Source organism: Neoarius graeffei, chromosome 13 (assembly GCF_027579695.1).
Source record: "Neoarius graeffei isolate fNeoGra1 chromosome 13, fNeoGra1.pri, whole genome shotgun sequence".
NCBI classification, from domain to species: domain Eukaryota; kingdom Metazoa; phylum Chordata; class Actinopteri; order Siluriformes; family Ariidae; genus Neoarius; species Neoarius graeffei.
Genome location: NC_083581.1, coordinates 30,940,693 through 30,963,294, shown reverse-complemented (window position 1 = coordinate 30,963,294; position 22,602 = coordinate 30,940,693). Strand labels below are relative to the sequence as shown.

Below are 22,602 nucleotides of genomic sequence, written 5' to 3'. Positions count from 1 at the left end.
AAGAACTTTCCTTACATATATGTGGGATATAGATATCACATATATGTAAGGAAAGTTCTTGATATTACTAATTTAGCTGTATCTACAATAAAAACAGTTAGCTTGCAGATTTTATTTTAAATATAAAAAAGTAATTCATATTTTTAATATCATGTTTGATGTACATAATAAAATAAAGTTGATCTTACATGCAAATGTCAATAACTGTGTTAAAAATTGAAGTTTTTTAAACAAAATATAGTTTTGTTTTATCTACATAAGAAAACCAAGTTGGTTTTACTTGCAAATTTCATTTATAGCATAAAAAGTAAGTAATTCATACAAAGACTAACTTTGTTAAATCTAAACAACAAAATTAAGTTCATATTACTTGGATTATGTTTTTTCATGTACAAAAACAAATGAGTAGTTTATACAAAGAATAATCTGGTGTGATCTACATGAATAAATTATGCAAAAAGTTGCCTCAATTTTTTAAAGTAGATCTGGCACTTTATTTTTATTAGTGTGGACCAAAGTACCTGTTGGCAGATACAGAAGTCTTATTGAGAGCTACAGAGATTGCTTGTAAGCAGTGATTACCTCTACAGGTTGTGCAACAAAATATTAGATTAAGGGTCCCATCATTTTTGTCCATGGCATTTTCATTTGTTTTATTATTTGAAATATTCTGTTGAATCATAAATCAAAAGCAAAGCCTGATTTTTATTACATTTGAAATAAACAATAATGGATGACAATTAATTTAGTTAGTTACAAATTATTTCATAGAAAATTGTGGGTTCTTCTTTTTTCATGTAAGGGTACCAGCAAATTTGTCCACGTCTGTAAATATTATAGACAAAATGTTATTGTGCAAATTTAAATAACGTTCATGAAATTAAAATCAAGGGGGTCTGTGATATTTAACTGACAGTTAATGGATCTGTGGTTTGCTTTGGTCTTCTGGAAAATTCTAGATGTTCCAGCAAAATAGCCATGAAAACATATGTAATATTCCTTTGGCAAGTATTCACATATATCTTCCCTCACAACTAAGGAAATAAAACACAACTGAGGTGTACTGTTATAGGAAAATAATCCACGACATGGTGGTTTTGATGTGGTCCAACACAACCGGAGTTATTGTTACAAACATGAAGTGGATTATTGTCCAATAACAGCAAATTCTGAAGCATTTTATTCCATTGTCCAATAACAGCAAATTCTGAAGTGTTTTATTCCATTTACACTACCAATTTATTTATTAATTGTGCATTTTATTAACCATTTATTGTTACATTTAATGTTGTAGAACATCCTGAGACAAGTTATTGTTATCACTTAAATAATAACAGCCAGAAGCAATAATTTCCTCACCAGCTTCTTTTTCCTTTTTCTCTTGAAGTTAATATATGAAATTAAATTTGTAAAAGTTTTAGAGGCAAAAAAGTCCCTCTTTTTTATTATAAGACAATTAAAAAGTGCAAACTCATCTGTCCTGAAGACTCTCACATGGCAGAAAACCTACTGACCTTTACAAAGCACTAACACTGGAGACTCCTTCCATAAATATTAAGTAATAAATAAACATCTTCTTGCAGAAAGCGTATTAATGATTTTAATTGTTTATTATTAGCCCTAGATTATATCAATCATCTGTCTTAAGTCCCTGCTGTGAATGAGTTGTTACTATAGAAACAATTAGAATTCATTATCATAACTTATTATAATAAGCACATTCATATAAAGCAAAGCTAGATAAAAATCTTGTAGCTGTTTATTCATTCATGTGTCTGTAAAATGTGATGCCTTCATGTAAATTAATGTGTGAATTAAGTCACTGCATTAATGACCTTCACTCATAACTAATCATGGTATTGGGTTATTAGGTTCAAGCCATTACAAGCCAAGACAGAATGAATAAATTCAGATACACAAAACACTAAACCCTGAAGCCTGAGTTTGCATGAGTTTTACATACAGGTCGTAGTCCATGACGGAGATGTGCAGGCTGACTTGGTCCATGTTTTCTGGGGGGATGTCGAAAATGATGGCTTCATTGTAGGTGGGGTTCAGCGTGTTCTTTTTGATGGTGGTTTTCTTCTTTTTCAAACGTTTCCCATCGCAAATAAGAGACACTTTGACATAGGGATCTGTGCAATCACAGGGATACGTTACCATTAATAAACAAGTAGCAAATCACTTGCAGTGCCATTGTCTTTGCCAATGCTTGGAATTCATTTTATTTATATAAAAATGAAAAGAACATAAAAAACATCAGTTATTGCTGGTATTCCAGTCAATAATATTGAATCAGCCCAATATGTAAATATGCAGGTGATTATAGAGATTTGGACTATTTCTCGATAATCATCTTGAGTGACTTGGCAAAATGGCTGCCTATCACTTTGTCACCATAAGTGAGGAAGAATTACAAATTATGAAAGAAAATGCTGTTCCTAAAAGCACTAAAGATGCTACGAAATTTGGTCTAAAACAATTCAAAGGTAAGGTGGAATTGTGATTTATTTTATCGATTTCAAAATAAAGCATTTTATGTGACTCGGCATAGATAAGTGAGACAAGCCTGCACCGCACCTTTATTACATTTGCATGCTGCTTTTGAACTTTAAAATAAATGATTTTTAATACAATTTTTAAAGTTATTTTTTTAAATAATCACCTGTGTATTTATACTAATACAATTATCTGTCTCAGGCTCAATGAATATCGGTGAATAATAACTTCAACTTCATCTCAGTTATTATTCACCGATATTCACTTCACCTTCAGTGAATATTCAATAATAATGTCTAACATCTTTATAAAATTCAGTATTCATCATGCCACTAGCTGATGTCAGCTTGTTGTCACCTTTTCCTGCTCATTCAGTGTGTGTGTGTGTAATAAAAAAGAGGGACTTTGTCTCTAAAACTTTTACAAATTTAATTTCATATATTAACTTCAATAACCACCTTCAATAATTGTTAAATATATTGTACAAACATAGCAGTCCAACACAACAGGTTTTGGTTTCATATGATGCAATGTTTTTTTTTTTTTTGCTAACGTTTAAAATATCTGAAAATAAGCATTTGTTCATGACTTTGTCCCAGCCTCTGAATTTCTGATGTCTTTTGTACACTTTTTTTTTTCACTTCCATGCACCATGGTTCTATTTGGAAAACAACCTTGAGCAAGACAGCTCACCTCAGGAGCTTCATAATTAACTGATCAGTTAATTACGGTGTGTCTGCATTTAGGGGAAAGTTTGCACCTTGAACCTTGAGGGGCAGGAGGTCCCAAGAACAGGATTTAAAAAGGTTTCCTGTTTGATTTGTTCGACTACTGATGAAGCAACTTTGTATTCACAGCGAGTCACTGAGATTAAGTGCTTTATTGGACCGAGTCATACAATACAGTCCACTATCATGATAGCATACTGATTTCCAACTTTACCAATCAGTTGGAGTCATATCTGCTTTATTATTCTTGTACATTAGTCAGACACAAAACTACTCCCAGCTCAAGCAGAACAAATTGGATGGGGATGTTTGACTCAGACACCAAATGTGCTTTGGGTACATTTTAATAGCCTGAGTTTACTCCATCTGAATTAAATTTGCCAGTGACATGAAACATTGAAACATTTTCTTTTCCAGTGGCATAGTGCACTGTCAAATATTGCTGTCATTTTAAAACATTATATAATATGATGTTTAGTTTTTATATTCATTGCTTTGAGCTCACATCAAATGCCACGCTACATTTGCTTGCGAGACATGGTTTTAATGATGTGGTGAAACACCAGAATAGATGCTGAAAACTATATCAGTCTACCCTGATACATCTTGAGCTATTTACATTCCTGAGTGCTACAGGAAGATTATTTTAGTCAAAGTGAGTTTCAATGGATACAAAAACAATATATTTAATAAAGTGCAATTATATTACTCTGAAGAAAACGCTACCTGAATATCCTGTGATGTCCATGGCTTTGAGGTTCCTGCACTTGATAACAGTGAGTGTAAGTCTTCCAGCTGTAGGCAGGTAGCATAGCGAGAACATGATCTCCCCAAGGTCCACGCTCTCCTGTTTCACACACACACACACACACACACACACACACACACACACACACACACACACACACACACACACACATGTCAGTGTACTAAAAATCAACCTGTGGAAACACTGAATGAGCAGGAAAAGATGACAACAAGCTGACATCAGCTAGTGGCATGATGAATACTGAATTTTATAAAGCTATTAGACATCAACATGCTCCTGCACACAATAAGCTCACAGCAAAATCATTTCCATTCATTGAAAATTACCTAAAATGTCAGAGCAACAAGTTTCTCGCGAATGACGATTTTAAGCAAACTTCACTCTTATTGTCAGCAAGAATATGCTCAGGGAAATCAGGGAAAGCAAAATGATGATTATTAGAAAATGTCATTATGTGATTATTATTATCCCTTAATATTTTTTAACAGTATTTACTGAATTCATCAATATAAAGAATGTATGTCCATGACAAAAATGTGTGCTGGCTGGGGAAAATCATTCACATGGTGACATTTTCTAGTATATGCTACAGTATATACTGTAGTTCTGCTGAAATGATGTATTTTTCTTGATTTTCACCAACACCAAAAGTGAAAAAAGGAAAAAAAAACTGCACTGTGGCCCAGAAGCATCACAGACATTTAAACAGCCTGTATCTGATTACAAATGGAATTGATTAGGCTGATGTCCATTTCACTACAGTACAAAGTAGGGGTCCTGTCCTGGGTATAACTTTAAACTGTAACCGGTGGTGAGTCTCAGGTCTGGGAGGGCTTGAGTATTGGGGAAAGTGGAGTTAATCGCCATTGCTCCCAGGTCTGCTCTGACCTGGAGTGGTAGCACCTGCCTGGGTTCCAGCTATGGGTTAAATAGTACATCACCAATAAGGCGCTGGCAGCAGGGCATGTTTCGGTGCAATGTGGCAGATGAACCCAACAGGGTCAATGGCACATCACCAGATGGCATGCAGAAGAGCCACTCAAAAGGCCAACACATGGTATCACCTGGCAAGTCAGTTGTCACTGTGGGGCAACTTCCATACCCATCAGGTCTGTGTCACTGTTTTGCACCACTTGACATCAGGTCTGGAGGTCCAGAGAGACAACATGACGGGGGCACAACATTGTTTGTCTTACCTTACTGTGCAAGGCGTTTCATTAGGAGAGGAGAATAGTATGCGAGAGCTCACAAAGCCAGACATTCTGTGGCGGCTCGGCTGGGCCGTTCGTGCCACCAGTGCAGCTGAATCTGTCACTCTGGTGTGGACCTCATGGCCCATCTGTGTTTCTGTGCATCCTAATGAAGCAGTCATCATTGTTAGTGATGGACAGCAGATGACATAGTAGGGGTGCAAACCTCAGGATTCCACACAATACAATACGATTTCTATTCTTAAGTTAACAATTTGGAATTTCATTTTGAAATACAACATTGAATCTGCTATATGATATGAGTCATACGGCAACGATTTGATATTTGATGATATCACTGATTCTGTTACAATACAGTATGATTACAGTGTGATATTTTGATTCTTATGGGAACAATTCAATATTTAACAATACCACTGAATCTTCTGCTACGACAGAATATAAGTTTGATTCATAAATACACAATTCAATAAATGATGAAACCACTGAATCTGCTATGATGCAATACACTCTTGTTTAATAAGGAGGAAACGAATCAATATTTGACAATACCTCTGAATCTGCTATGATTGAATAGAATTTTGATTCATGAATAAATTTTGATACATGATTGAATCTACTATGATACAATTTAGCTTCATAAAGAAATTATTGGGCGGCACGGTGGTGTAGTGGTTAGCGCTGTCACCTCACAGCAAGAAGGTCCTGGGTTCGAGCCCCGGGGACGGCAAGGGCCTTTCTGTGTGGAGTTTGCATGTTCTCCCCGTGTCCGCGTGGGTTTCCTCCGGGTGCTCCGGTTTCCCCCACAGTCCAAAGACATGCAGGTTAGGTTAACTGGTGACTCTAAATTGACAGTAGGTGTGAATGTGAGTGCGAATGGTTGTCTGTGTCTATGTGTCAGCCCTGTGATGACCTGGCAACTTGTCCAGGGTGTACCCCGCCTTTCGCCCGTAGTCAGCTGGGATAGGCTCCAGCTTGCCTGCGACCCTGTAGAAGGATAAAGTGGCTAGAGATAATGAGATGAGATGAGATGAGATGAGATGAGAAAGAAATTATTCAATATTTGACGATAACACTGAATCTTATACAATTCAATTTAGTAGCCTTGATCGACGTGTGACTAATGTCGTTCAGAGTCTGGGGTAGGTAGGCCTACTGTTCATTCACAATTAATGATGTCAGAGATGGACAATTAGGGTGGCATAGTGGTGCAGTGATTAGCACTGTTGCCTTACAGCAAGAAGGTTCTGGGTTCGAACCTAACGGCTGATGGTGGCCTTTCTGTATGGAGTTTGTATTTTGTCTGGGTGGGTTTCCTCCAAGTGCTCCAGTTTCCACCCACAGTTCAAAGACTTACTTAGTGCCAGTCCTAAGCCTGGATAGATTGGGGAGGGTTGTATCAGGAAGAGCAATCAGTGTAAAAACCTATGCCAAATCAAATATGCAGATCATGATGATCTGCTATAGCGACCCCTAATGGGAGCAGCTAAAGCCTCACTCACAACCTGCCGTACGTGCTGCTACGGGTGGTCTACGGTAAAAAAAAAAATTGGCAAAACCATGTTTGAGACTGGCGCGACACTTGCGTGTGTTCAGCGCTGTAGAAGGTCGCAGACTGCCCGTAGAGACTTTTGGTCCTGCACATGCAAATTCTACAGGTCTTGCGACAAATCAAGAACACATACACTACGTACAGGACCTGTATTCCTTTTGTACGCCTGAACCAAGTCAGCAGCACAGCTAGTAGGGGCTTTTTGTGATGACAGTAAGATTCATGAGTGACGCACGGTCATTGTATGAGTGGCGTGCCTCAGAAATACTACACAAGTATCCACACTTGCTATTTGTGCAGCGCGCAAGACAGAAGTACATCTCACTTTCTACCCCTATGTGTGGTGTGCACGCAGCGCACATGACCTGCACACAGCGCACGCGACCTGCACGCAACACGAGGGGCAAGACTCTGGGTATATATATTGGGGAGAAACCAAGGAACCGATCATATAGTGTGTAGTGTTGTAGAAAGGAAGAAGACCACCTCATTTGCTGTTTTTATTTGAGTATATGTTTAATTTACCATGCAAACGTCAAATAATAAAACATGAGTATAATGGAATAACACATTTTATTACACTGTAAAAAATCCCAACTAAATAGCCCAACAGTTTGAGCACTGAAACACATTTTGACTCCTGTCCTGCTCCTACTCCTGCTGAGTGGTGGGACGGGGTGTCGGGATGTCCTTGTCCTTATCACTGAGCATGGCACAATGGCTTGACAGCGATGATGGGATTGCAATGTCCTCACTTCTGGGCGTCGTTAGCTGAAACATACATGAAAATCAGCATATATAATATTAATTACATAAGCATATAGATACTGAAATGAATGTTTAAAGCATGTGTATTTACCTGTGAAAATACCTCTGGTGGGGTGCTGTGCCTTCTGCCGGCTTGAAGGCATACTTCTCCCTGTCCGTTCAGGGCTCGCCGGTGCTGCTACCATCATCATCATCATCAAATTTTTCCTCCTCCTCCCCCCCTGCTGTTTCAGGCTGGGTTACTTCACTTTGGCTCGCTTCTTCTTGGGTCCCATTTTCTAAACTTTAAACTGAAAATTTTTAAATTTTTCCCACAAAATATCCAATGTTCTTCATCTGAAAGATAGATGCAGAATGCTGCAAACACGCTGGTTTTATACCCACTCCTGGCTTGCGTCACACGCAAGTTATGAGTGATTATAACATGCTAATCACATACATCACACATGCTTCACAAGTGCAGCCCGAACTTGTAGCGCAGGAAACTGGTAAAATGCAAGTCTCACACACTCCACACTCACTGAACACACACTGATCACATGCGTCAGATATATGCTTTCCACAGGCTAACGGCACAATTTTTCCCATGCCTCGAGGAAGTCAGGTGTGCAACCTGTACTTGGCAAATACTTTGCCTGTACTCCTCCCCCAAACTTTTCCCCGGGTTGACCATGACCCTGCGGCACAGCTGTGAGCTACCAAACCGTGCGACCCATGCATGCCCAAAGCACTTATGGTGGGTTGTGAGTGAGGCTTAAAAGAAAATAGAGATGGACAATTAAATATCAGAGTTACGGCAAATGACCTTGCAAGAACTATTTACACATCAGTTTAATTTTTTTTTTTACACACCAGTTATCTGTCCATTTTTGATAGTAATCAACCAATAATAAGTGATTTTTAATTATAATAATCGATTCATTTCAATCACTACCTTTTAAATTGATGCATCAATCCAAATCATCAGATTGTTGCACCCCTCTAAAACTTGATCAAAGCATGAAATTCACTATGTTAGGAAATCACAACTGCCTAGCAAGGTTTTAGACATGCTTACTTTCTGGCTGTTTCTACCACTGTGTTTGCAAAATCTTTAGCTAATGTGATCTTTGCAAGAAGATACCCAAAGTATGACCAAAACATTTTTGGTGATGTGACAGGCCTCAACGCGGTAATGCTCACTAACTAGCTTAACCTCTAGCTAACAAACAAATAGTTTGCAATTATAATAGACATTGCTTGTTAGCTCCCTATAATTATAATTATAACTGCAAACTATTTGTTTGACGTTAGCTACCATTTGAGATATGAGCGAAACTAGTTAGCCATATCCATTGCCATGTGGAGGCCTTTCACAGCCTCGGTCTTTCCTGTGGAAACTGTCGCATGTTAACTGCGACAACCCTTGACTAACCAGTTTCTAACTCTGTTGAACATTATAATTTAAAATCTAACAACTTTCAAGGAGTGTTTACAGTTGTTTTAGCTTGCAAAAATCCTTGTCAGTCAGTGTATAATATAATTATAGCCAGCTAGGCATTGCTACGTCAAGGCCTGTTACATCAAAGACATGTTGAAAGATGAACGAACTAATGAACACAAGTACGGTTTCACTTAGAAAAGACTAATCACAGATATATAACTGGTAGGGCTACACTGGATTCGCTTAGTCCTGCTTTGAAAGATGACTGAGCCAATGAATAAAAGTGTGGGCAGGACTACACATGAATTAGCCTCGCCCATTCTCCAGGCTGCAGGTGGGTGTACTTGTAAAAAGCTTCTGCCAAAGCAGGATTCATGTGTGCAAGAACTGACTACACAGCCTGGGCAGGAAGACCCACCTAAAGCCAGCTGACTGACAGCTTGTTCCTATAATTTATTGTATCTTATTCTTTATATATATATATATATATATATATATATATATATATATATATATATATATATATATATATATATATATATACACAGTGGGGCAAAAAAGTATTTAGTCAGTCACCAATTGTGCAAGTTCTCCCACTTAAAAAGATGAGAGACGCCTGTAATTTTCATCATAGGTATACCTCAACTATGAGAGACAAAATGAGAAAAAAAATCCAGAAAATCACATTGTCTGATTTTTAAAGAATTTATTTGCAAATTATGGTGGAAAATAAGTATTTGGTCAATAACAAAAGTTCATCTCAATACTTTGTTATATACCCTTTATTGGCAATGACAGAGGTCAAACGTTTTCTGTAAGTCTTCACAAGGTTTTCACACACTGTTGCTGGTATTTTGGCCCATTCCTCCATGCAGATCTCCTCTAGAGCAGTGATGTTTTGGGGCTGTCGCTGGGCAACACGGACTTTCAACTCCCTCCAAAGATTTTCTATGGGGTTGAGATCTGGAGACTGGCTAGGCCACTCCAGGACCTTGAAATGCTTCTTACGAAGCCACTCCTTCGTTGCCCGGGTGGTGTGTTTGGGATCATTGTCATGCTGAAAGACCCAGCCACGTTTCATCTTCAATGCCCTTGCTGATGGAAGGAGGTTTTCACTCAAAATCTCACGATACATGCCCCCATTCATTCTTTCCTTTACACAGATCAGTCGTTCTGGTCCCTTTGCAGAAAAACAGCCCCAAAGCATGATGGTTCCACCCCCATGCTTCACAGTAGGTATGGTGTTCTTTGGATGCAACTCAGCATTCTTTCTCCTCCAAACACGACAAGTTGAGTTTTTACCAAAAAGTTTTATTTTGGTTTCATCTGACCATATGACATTCTCCCAATCCTCTTCTGGATCATCCAAATGCTCTCTAGCAAACTTCAGATGGGCCTGGACATGTACTGGCTTAAGCAGGGGGACACGTCTGGCACTGCAGGATTTGAGTCCCTGACGGCGTAGTGTGTTACTGATGGTAGCCTTTGTTACTTTGGTCCCAGCTCTCTGCAGGTCATTCACTAGGTCCCCCCGTGTGGTTCTGGGATTTTTGCTCACCGTTCTTGTGATCATTTTGACCCCACGGGGTGAGATCTTGCGTGGAGCCCCAGATCGAGGGAGATTATCAGTGGTCTTGTATGTCTTCCATTTTCTAATAATTGCTCCCACAGTTGATTTCTTCACACCAAGCTGCTTACCTATTGCAGATTCAGTCTTCCCAGCCTGGTGCAGGTCTACAGTTTTGTTTCTGGTGTCCTTTGACAGCTCTTTGGTCTTGGCCATAGTGCAGTTTGGAGTGTGACTGTTTGAGGTTGTGGACAGGTGTCTTTTATACTGATAACGAGTTCAAACAGGTGCCATTAATACAGGTAACGAGTGGAGGACAGAGGAGCCTCTTAAAGAAGAAGTTACAGGTCTGTGAGAGCCAGAAATCTTGCTTGTTTGTAGGTGACCAAATACTTATTTTACTGAGGAATTTACCAATTAATTAATTAAAAATCCTACAATGTGATTTCCTGGATTCTTTCCCCCCATTCTGTCTCTCATAGTTGAAGTGTACCTATGATGAAAATTACAGGCCTCTCTCATCTTTTTAAGTGGGAGAACTAGCACAATTGGTGGCTGACTAAATACTTTTTTGCCCCACTGTATATATATATATATATATATATATATATATATATATATATATATATATATATATATATATATATAAGGACTGAATGTCCCCCCAAGCTCCTGAGGATGATCACATCTTTTCATAAAGACATGCAAGGTATCGTCCAGTACGATGGCTCATCCTCGGACCCATTTCCATTCAGTAGCGGAGTGAAACAGGGGTGCATACTTGCCCCAACACTCTTTGGCATATTCTTCTCCCTGCTGCTGTCCTTCACCTTCAGCCAGTCAGAGGACAGTGTATACCTCCACACCAGAAGCGATGGGAACCTCTTCAACCTCACTCGCCTACATGCAAAGACCTAAGTGCAGACTGTCTTGATCAGACAGTCTATGGCAGTGAAGCATGGATCTTGTACTCCTGTCAAGAGCACAGACTCAATGCCTTCCACCTGCGCTGACTTAGATGGATTTTGGGCATCACCTGGCAAGACCACATCCCAAACAAGAGTGTCCTGACACAGGCGGGGATACCAAGCATGTCTGCCTTACTCACCCAAAGGCGCTTGCGCTGGCTTGGCCATGTCAGTCACATGCAGGATGGCCAAATCCACAAAGACATGCTGTACGGTGAGTGGCAACTGGCTCCGGACCTGCAGGAAGGTCTGTTCTTTACTACAAAGATGTTTGTAAACATGACTTGCAGGCAGGCAACATCAATCCAGCAGGTTCGGAAGCTGCAGCTACAGACCGCAGTAGCTGGAGGCTTGCCGTCAAGGCAGGCATTCAGATGAGTGAACAAAGGAGAGAGGGGCAGTGGGAAGAGAGGAGAGAGCACAGACGGCAGAGGGCAGCATCAGCACCCACAGAGCCAGGCGTAGATTATATCTGCAGCAACTGCAACAGAGCCTGCCGTTCACCGTTCCAGGATCAGGCTGTACAGACACAGCAGGCACTGCAACCCAACCCAATATTTTATATATATAAACACACACACACACACACACGTGCGCGCGCACACACACACACACACATATATATAATTTCTGCATTTTATTTCCTTATTCTTTTATTTTTATTTGCATTTAGTTTTTATTTTAAATTCTTATTTCTTCATTTATTTATTTATTGTTACTAATTATTTTACAGATTTATTCCTTTTCCTGGCACTCCCATGACTCCATAGTAAAGCATTAGTATATTTTAAATTATATATTATGTTTTGTTAGCATTTGTTCTCAATTAAGACCCAGTGACTCATGTGCAAAATAGTACGTCTTTGTCCATATTGACTCTGAAACACATTTGCTAATCTTGAAGAAATTTGGTTAAATTAATCTTTTCCTCACCTCACCTCACTTTATAATACAGGAAGACCGAGCTAAACATTTTTTAATGTTTAAAAAAAAACACATCAAGTAATACAAGTATTATCTTTTTGTGGTAAATTAATGCTGAAGTTAATCAACTTTTTCCTCAACTCATCCCTCTTTGAATACAGGAATATTGAGCGAAAGTGTTAATGTTTTTTTTTCATGACTCACACTTATGAGGGCAAAATCTCTGTCTCATCTTCATCATTAAAGCAGCAGTAGTTCTACTTTTTTGTAGCATACTGTGTTTGTTTCTTTGTCGGATTCACTTCAAACTGAGAATAATTTGGCAATCAGACATGAGCATAACAATCCTAGGCTTTGGAAACATTCTGGAGCTTGGCACTTCTGAGTGTGACTACTGGGTTGACTTTAATAGGCCTGTGACTCACTGCTAAGGTCTGAATGGTGGGCTGTTGGGACAGATACTGCCACTCTGGCCAATTACACCTGTCTAAGAAAAGACGCCACCCCAACTCCCGCTAATTATCCATCGATACTCTGAACATCTGTCTTTTTGTCACTACACAGACTTGGCAGGTTAGCTATCACTTCCTCAAAGCTACTCCAAGGTTCAAGCCGGGTCAAAAAAGAGACCAAAAAAAACACCCATCAGTGACAGCTTTGTAGACAGCGAGCCCACCCAAGCCTGATGGGATGCTAAGAGTATAAGATGAAGACAGGCTGTTATTTAGCCAAAGTGCCTGAGTCAGTCTCTTCCTGTCCATAGCAAGACTGGTGGAAACTCTAATCACTTTAAATGAGCTGCTAAGCTGCTCAGGGATGGACAGGGCCCCTGACACTTCTCCCACTGTGCTTAATGGCGATCTGAATGCGAAGTTGGTTTGCAGAGCACTAATGTGTTTGCAATGGTGCTGTTAAAAGCTGCTTGAAGGAAGCACCAATAGTGACACTTGAGAATGAAAGTTATACTTGTAAAGAAAAATAAGTGTTCAGAAAGTACTACTAAGTATGGACCCTTTTCACGTGACGTCACGACAAATGCGGCCGCCATTTTGGACATGTACTACCAGTAGTTTACCACAGCCAACATTGAGGAACAGCAGCAAAGAAAGTTTTTACTTTCAGCAAGACTTCCATCATGCCACTATATTGTTGTGCACCTGGATGTAGTAACCATCAACAAACAAGGCAAGGTTTATCATTTTATCAGATCCCGACGGAGAAGATGGATAGCGGCCATTAACAGGAAAGATTGGCAGCCCTTGGCATACCAATGCTTGTGTAGTGACCACTTTGTTGGAGGTAAGATGAATAAAATTAGCCAGAAAAGGCATTACATTGCTGTTAACATTCTGTGGCGGCGAGTGTGTAACCAAATAGGTTAAAATAACCCATTGTAACCTCTTTGTTCTTCTGTAGTAGCTATTGTTGACTAGCTAATGTCAACAAGTAGCTAGTATGTTACTGTAGCAATGTTTACGTTCAGTCATTTGGATGACTGTTAAAACCTTTCAGTCTCAAGTTTTTCCTTTACTGTATTTACTAGTTTACTGTAATTATGATCTGGCAGCTATTTACACCAGATCCAGTGTAAATAGCTGCCGGAGCCAACGTCCGAGGTTCCGGAGCGCGCTCCGGCTTGCTCCCCCTCAAATTAAGCAGCATGCTCCGGCTTGCTCCCCCTCAAATTAAGCAGCGCGCTCCGGCTTGCTCCCCCTCAAATTAAGCAGCATGCTCCGGCTTGCTCCCCCTCAAATTAAGCAGCATGCTCCGGCTTGCTCCCCCTCAAATTAAGCAGCGCGCTCCGGCTTGCTCCGGAGCAAGCCAGAGCGCGCTGCTTAATTTGAGGGGGAGCAAGCCGGAGCGCGCTCCGGAACCTCGGACGTTGGCGTGTATGTGTATGGTGATGGGTTTTTAACGACATAGGTATACAGATCATGTGGGCCGAAGTCAGGTAAAGACGAGGGCTTCGTGTACTTCCGTACGTCAGTGAACAATCCTGGTGGAAGCAGGTAAACGTCGTTCTCTAAGCCTGCTAACCTCAATTTTTGCAAATACCTCTCCCTCTGCTCACCCTGTAAATGCCCTACGTCGCTGGATAGTGAAGGTGTTTTCTGCATCTCGCTCCTTTTTCTTTTATGTTTTTCGTTTGTTGCCTTCCTTGCATTCAAACTGATTCGAGCCGAAGTCCACTACATGTCCAAAATGGCGGTCGCGTTTACGAAGGTCACGTGACTGAAAAGGGTCTATACTATGGTTTGATAGAATGGGAGTTCCTGGATATTACAGCTAACTACCACTGATTTATCACAAGGGATTAAGGTAAAAAAAAAAAAAAGTGTTCATATGTACTGTAACTTTTTTTATCGTAATTTAAAAAATATATATATATTATTTTTGCACATTATTGACAGAAGGAACTCTGAACTTTCCGCTGTATATTTCTGTTTATAACCCTGGTCCTGTTCCTCCTGTCACTTTGCACCTTTAGAGTTTACTTGGTTTTACTTATTTATTTATCTATCTATCTTCCTTCAAATACTGCCACTTTTGTACAGTTTTTATGTTCATTCACTTCAATTTTTTAGTACTATTAATGCACATTCACCCGTAGAAAGCACACACACATTATATTATTGCTACATTTTTATCTCATCTCATCTCATCTCATCTCATCTCATTATCTCTAACCGCTTTATCCTGTTCTACAGGGTCGCAGGCAAGCTGGAGCCTATCCCAGCTGACTACGGGCGAAAGGCGGGGTACACCCTGGACAAGTCGCCAGGTACATTTTTATCTTTATATTGTATAGTTGGGGGTGGCACGGTGGTGTAGTGGTTAGCACTGTTGCCTCATAACAAGAAGGTTTCAGGTTCAAGCCCAGTGGCCGATGGGGGCCTTTCTGTTGCCCCTTTTCCACCAAAGCAGTTCCAGGGCTGGTTCGGGTCCAGTGCTTAGTTTGGAACCGGGTTTTCTGTTTCCACTGACAAAGAACTGGCTTTGGGGCCAGAAAAACCGGTTCCAGGTGAGCACCAGCTCTCTGCTGGGCCAGAGGAAAGAACCGCTTACGTCAGCGGGGGGGCGGAGTTGTTAAGACCAACAACAATAACAAGACCGCGAAAGATCGCCATTTTTAAGCGACGAGAAGCAGCAGCTGTACAAACACAAAGTCATCCATTATTATTATTGTTGTTGTTGCTGCTGCTGCTGCTTCTTCCGTGTTGTTTTTGCTTCAATATTCACACCAAGGTTTATGCAAACGTAGCGACGTAACTGACGTATACAACGACGTAATGACGTATACAGCAACGTAATGACGTGGCTTCCCTTAGCACCGCGAGCTATGGAAAAGCAAACTGGTTCTCAGCTGGCTCGCAAGTTGAACGAGTTGTGAACCAGCACCAGCACTGGCACCGAACCAGCCCTGGAACTGATTTGGTGGAAAAGGGGTATGTGTGGAGTTTGGATGTTCTCCCTGTGTCTGCGTGGGTTTCCTCCGAGTGCTCCTGTTTCCCCCAGTCCAAAGACATGCAGATTAGGTTAATTGGTGGCTCTAAATTGATCGTAGGTGTGAATGTGAGTGTGAATGGTTATTTGTCTCTATGTGTCAGCTCTGCGATGACCTGGCAACTTGTCCAGGGTGTACCCTGCCTCTCGTCCATAGTCAGCTGGGATAGACTCCAGCTTGCCCACGACCCTACACAGGATAAGTGGTTACGGATGATGGATGGATGGGATGGATTGTATAGTTGGCTTGTTCTGGGATATATTTTCATTCTACTTTATGTTGTGCAGTGTTTTTTTTTTTTTTGCATGTCTGATAACTTGCTGCTGTAACATAATTTCCCAGCTTGGGATCAATAAAGTAAATCAATCAAATCTATCTATCTGTCTATCTATCTAACAACTTGCACATGCTTTCACTCAACGCTCCACTTCCCAGAATTCAGAATTCACAGCAGCCTTCAAATCTAGCCGCCATGGACTACAACACCTATCCTGCACTTACTAATTACTAATTGCACTGACCTGTTCACAATTGTCACAGCTCACCTATTTAAGGACTCTGTTCACAGTTTGTCATTGTGAAGCAAACACACAGTTCCTTATGTCTGACTTTACCAAGCCTTTTGTTATTGCGCTGCTGATTTTAGTTTTGACTTTGTTTATATTTTGGACTTTACTTTTCTGATATTCTGTTTGTGCCTCGCCTGACCTTTGCCTGTTTCTGCATTCTGATTTTTACCTATGATTTGGATTTGTCTGCTAGTTTGCCTGAATAAGCCTCTTTCTGCTTTTACATCTGTCTGTCTTCTGCAGTCCTGACATTTGCATTCAAAAGAACTTACTTTTCTAAAGGTTACTGGGACTTTACATGGACCCAGTTCCATAATTTGCAATTGAATGAGATTTACAAAAAAAAAACTGAACTGCAAAAGACTTTCTATCCATGTCCACAGTTAAACATGGCACCACACTTAATATATAGACTAACAGTTACTTGTGCTGGCCATGGATGTTTTGTACTAATACACTATATCAAAATGGTCCAATCATCTTTTTTGGAACTGTATTCAGGATGTCTTTATCACTAGGTTATCTGATCAAACATAATTGTTAATTACTGGTTTTTGCTTTGAAATCTTGACCGATTACAGCATCCAAATTCGAACCTTTATATATATTTATACCATAGTGCTGTTAAACTCTAAAATCTGTACAGCTGCTATAATGTAACATCAAGAACTAACTTTTTTCATGGAAGTTCCACAACATTTAAAGTGCTGATGACACGTTTTTGACATCTTTGGCGATGTTTTATAACATAAAAAGTAATTCCCGATGATCCATATATTAATTCACGAAGGCGCCTATTTTACAAGTTATGATAAAAAACGCGGCTATTTGGGCAAATTTGACGGGGCTGCAGCACCCAGGAGACGAAAGAGGAGGAGGAGCTATATGACGTCAGCGAAAGACCCTTCCTCCTAACTTACCAGTTTGTTGTTGATGCGACAGGTGGTCAGTTTGTCATTATTAGTATTATTATTATACATTATATATATATATATATATATATATATATATATATATATATATATATATATTATGCCTTCGCGTTGTGTTGCCGGCTTTTGCTCCAAAACCCACAAGGATGGGGTAAGTTTATTCAAGTTTCCCAGAGATCCCGAGCTGCATGCGAAGTGGGTGAAGCAAGTCAGGCGCACTCGTGACAAGTGGGAGCCCTCACCAACATCCGTCCTGTGCTCTGAACACTTCGATTTGGATTGTTTTGACACCCTTCCCAGCTTAAAAGAATCTCTTGGGTGTTCAGTTCAGCACAAACGTGTATTACTACCATCAGCAGTGCCTACACAGTGTTGCCAGATTGGGATTTTTCCCACCCTGTTGAGCGGTTTCAAGTGCATTTTGGTGGGTTTTGAACATATTTTGGGCTGGAAAACATCAGCAGTATCTGTTGCCAGATACTGCTGAAGTTTTCCAGCCCAAAATATGTTCAAAACCCACCAAAATGCACTTGAAACCGCTCAACTAGGTGGGAAAATTCCCAAGCTGGCAACACTGCCAGTATTCCGGAGGGGGTCTACTAGTAGCTATGCCGGATCCAAAGACAGTCCTCCTGTCAGAACATGTGTTGTGAAACGACATAAGATAAAGGTACGTAGAGCTATAGATTCTACATGATAATCATAAATGTAATCATAAAGTCGGCGTGATATCAGTCATGTATTTGCTTGTGAAAGCTTGCGGCTTTCATGTAACTGCCGCCTAGCAACGAGAGGCAAAGGGTAAAGAGGGTAGGCTATCATAGATTCTATTCGGAAGAGATCAACACAATTCTAGACTCCCAGAAGAGGAAGAGCTAGCACTAGAGAGTTCGCCAGCGTTTTCATGCGCCATTTCTATTGAGTAGAACCAGAGTAGAACCATAGGATGTCTATGAGTAGAACAGCCAGTGAACCGCAGCGTGTTCTCCCGCTGACGTCACAACATGGCCGCGAGCCACGGACCCAGTTTTCTTGCGCTGTGCAATTAAAAGTTGGGATATTTGCGTAACAACAGCTTCTTTTCACGTAATTATAACAGAAATCTAACATGTTTGCCATGTTGTATAGTTTATTTAAGAAATTGCATAGAGTCATGTTCGTGTCATCAGCCCTTTAACTATATACAGTACTGTGCAAAAGTCTTAGGCCCCCGATTCTTTTTTTCATACAAACTTTGTAGGCCGTAAGGTGAACCCCGAAAAGTCTTTCGGAAACAAGATTCCGCTCTGACGTCTCCGAACTACATAATATCCAATTCTTAAAAATGGACGTATTATGAAATGATGTCATCAAAAAGTTCTCACCTTGTAACGCTGTCAATTTTTCGCACGAAGGCTTGAAAAAGCGAACTAATGTCATCGGCGCGGAATGATATTTTGGCACCGCGGAATAAGATTTCGCTACAGAACAGGTTCCACGGTTGCTGACGTATCCCATAAACACCCGCGACGTAGCCCCATTTCGTAAACAAGAGACCAACATGGCAGCCGCCACAGCCTCGTCTAGCAGCAGTGGAGGAGAGGAAAGTTTGGAAATAACGGCAAAAAGTAGAAAACTTCTTGCACGTAAGCAGTGCTATATGCATATAGCTTCTGTAGGTAGGTACAAGGCTTTTTGTTTGGCATCATCAGCCTTGCCGGAGTTATCCATTCCCCCAACAAGTGATGCCCTCCATCAGCACAGCAAAAGGGCAAATTACCAGGCTGCAATAATGAGGTCATGTGTGAAAAAAAACATAGGTGCACCATCACCTGCTGGAAACGGGTGGCATGTTGAAGATGGAAACCTACAGGTCACCTGGATGACACAGAATCCAGCCCCTGACTCAGTTTTACACATGATCCACTGTGGGTGCAAAGAAAGTGCCTGTCAGACTGGCAGATGCTCTTGTGTCTCTGCAGGAGTCTGTTGCACGGACTTGTGCAGGTGTAGCAATTGCTCAAATATGAAGGAGACAGAGGACAAGGAAGACGACCAGTGCCCTGACAGTGATGACGAGGAGTAGCACCTGACTGAATGTTAGTGTGTTTGTGTGTGTGTGTGTGTGTGTGTGTGTCTTCCCCCCCCTCTCTCTTTCTCTGTCACTGACACCTAGGTCATTGCCTGGATGCTGACCCCTGCCTTTTTGCACCGTGCCACAGGACTTTTTTATATATATATATATATATATATATATATATATATATATATATATATATAATTTTTTTGTGTGTGTGTATATATAAATTTGCATTTGTAATGTGTGTATATATCACTGTTTTGTTGTTTACATTTTCTATTAAAGTTTGCAGTTTGCCACGTAGTTCTGTTGTGTGATGTATGATGACTCAGTCTTGCATCTTCTTTGTTGCCGCTGCTGCAGGTGCATAGTGCTGCCTAGTGCGTTTACCTACCTCTACTGTGCCACTGCATAGGTAGTGAATACTTGAATCCCTGCCATTGTGCCTCTGAACTGAGCAATAGAACGGCAATATTATATATAGGTTGTATTATTATTATTGTGTATTATTATTCCTATGGACTCTTCTCCTTCCTGCACAATTTCTTAAATCTTGATCTGAAATCACACGCATTGCCTATATATTATATATGCCATTTTATGGCTAATCCATGGTGTGTATAGCCCACAATGACGAGTCAATACTCTATTCCATTACTGCCTGTGTAACATTGTAGGTCTGTTTTTCAAGCAAATTGTTTTATGGTTGATCAGTACTTTATAGTTAATAACCTAAGAGAATGAATACATGAATGGTCCTAGTCATAGACCATTACACCATATTTTGTACTATAATAATGGTGATAATAAAAATTATTTTTATTCTAATAATAATATAAACACTTCAATATACCACATATATGCAATATTGTCTTAGTGATGTATTTAAAGCACTATTTAGGACTTAGAAGACATTTCACCCACTTTGGAGGGTGTTTTGGAGACTTTTTCTACTAATGTGACTGTAATTACGCAAGCTGTCAGCTGATCTGTGGTCAAAAATCGGCAACGCGATTGGTCCAGACCGGTCATGTGATGTCCCGACACGTCATTGTTAGAGGAAAATACTTCGCCACGCGATCGCTCGGTGCGAGGAATTGACAGGATTATAAGGTGAGAACTTTTTTCGCCACACTTTCTAGTACTCATTCTTAGTTTTAAAATAAATATTTCGTAGTTCGGAGACGTCGGAGCGAGATGAAACGAAAACGGGGTTCACCTTACGGCCTATTGTTATAGATTTCTATTTTATGACTTCTGCATTAGCAAGTCAGTACAAAAACATTTTAGAATTCCAAATGTTTGTTTTCCAGCACAAAAATGGTAAAGAAAAAAAAGTTTGTATCTGAACAGCATATTCCATAAGAGACCATTTTTCAGATTAAAAAATAAAACATAATGAAGGCTACTGGGCTTTGGTGTAAAATTAAGAAGCAAGTGTGACAGTCAAAGTGTCCAGAAGAACTGTGGCTGGTTTTGCAAGATGGTCAGTAAAACCTCCAGCTCATTTCTTTATAAAACTGCACTAATTGTACCTAATTGAACATGGGCAGGAACATAGGGTGGATTTCAGGGAGTTTACAAAAAAATCAATGTCTAATCCACCTACTTAATTATTAGCGAGCTAATCTTGAAAAAAAATGGACTAATGTACCTTTAAATGGAAAACCAAATGCAAGGGGGGGACACGTCCCACAACCCTGCAACAGGATCAGGCTGAAGATGTGCAAAAGAAAAGATTAATTAAAATTCAAATGTCACTTGTGAAGATGGCAGCATGTCAATGAAATTGTGGCAACACTGAAAATAGAAACCATATTGTCATGTGATCACATATTTGTTCTGTGTAGAGTATTTTATTCTTTTAGGCGACCCCAAAGTGGAAAAGTGCAGATGGATTTTTAAGGACTTCAGCTGCTGCTGCTTATGCACGTAATGGAAAGTGACAACCAGTTTTTTTCTATTGTTGTTTTGTTTGTGAGTGTTGACAGAAAATGCCCTGAACGCAGTGCCATAAGAGAAGTGTCCTTTGAGCCATTGCAAGAGTCTAAAATGCCAAACACATTACGCTTTCCAGCTCGTCAATGAGATAATTCATGATGAAACAGTCACTGTAATGAACATGAAGCCATATCAAAGCTGTCTAATCCCAGCCTTCTGCTGGACTGCGTATTTTGTTAAATCTTTTGCATCATATATAACTGAGTAGGGTTTTTTTCCCCTTCTCTGCTAGCATCAATTCCTAAGTATGAAAACCACAAGAACAAAAAGTGCTACTCCAACAGAAACACATTCATTTCACATGTCTTTTTGAAATAAATTCTGTTGTTGCAGGATATCAGCCTAAATACTTAAGACATTTGTTCCTTGTTCATTCTTATTGTGCTGAGGAACTCATGATGACAGTGACTTTCCATCAGTTGTCCTTGAGTTCTTCCCATTAAGCAACTAATTGAGTGGAAAACAGTATATTGTCTTAAAAGTCCACCAGAGTAATCTCCAAGATAAATGTTAGCATATATTGTTTGTAGTCTGTGAATCGCTACCAAGGAAATTGTCATTGACCGGTTTTATTCATTAAACACTGAGTCACAGCTGGGATTATTTATGACTCTTTTAAAGAGTTTTCACACACTCTCAAGAAATATTACTGAACTGTACCTTTCCTTGTCCTTCAGAATAATACCTTCAAGAATATATTTTTTAATTATGGCAGGACATTCGAGGACAATATTAAATATTAATTCATTAATTGATTAATGAACAATGCCACAGGATTAAATAATTACTTACTGTCAGTAATGCGATAGAGAGCGCCACTTCCAGTCAGACTACATGGCCAATCTGAACTACAACACCCAAAAACCACAGCGCCCTCTATCACCTGTCTATTAATTACACCTGTCACTCATTTCCCGGTTAATCAGCCCATGCTACATAAACACCTCTCCCACACTCACTCAATGCGAAGTATCATTCAGTGTCTTACCTGCCATACCAAGCCTTGTTATTCTGCCTGCCTTATCGTGTTCTCGACCCTCGTTATTGTCTCGTTCTCGTTACTCTTTAGTCTAGCCCTTATTACTCTGTTTGCCAATTGATCAACCCCTGCCTGTCCCTCAACTTCG

At 40.0% G+C, this 22,602-nt stretch overlaps 1 protein-coding gene across 1 annotated transcript in view; it reads right to left on the bottom strand.

The window, feature by feature from the left end:
- syt6a (synaptotagmin VIa) overlaps positions 1-22,602 on the bottom strand; it is a 255,067-nt gene that overhangs the window by 22,539 nt on the left and 209,926 nt on the right. Inside the window, exons 4-5 of the mRNA XM_060937504.1 lie at positions 3,954-4,074; positions 1,964-2,135 (exon numbers count right to left, since the gene is read on the bottom strand). Of these exons, the coding sequence (XP_060793487.1) occupies positions 1,964-2,135; positions 3,954-4,074 (293 nt within the window). The remainder of the gene's footprint in view (positions 1-1,963; positions 2,136-3,953; positions 4,075-22,602) is intronic.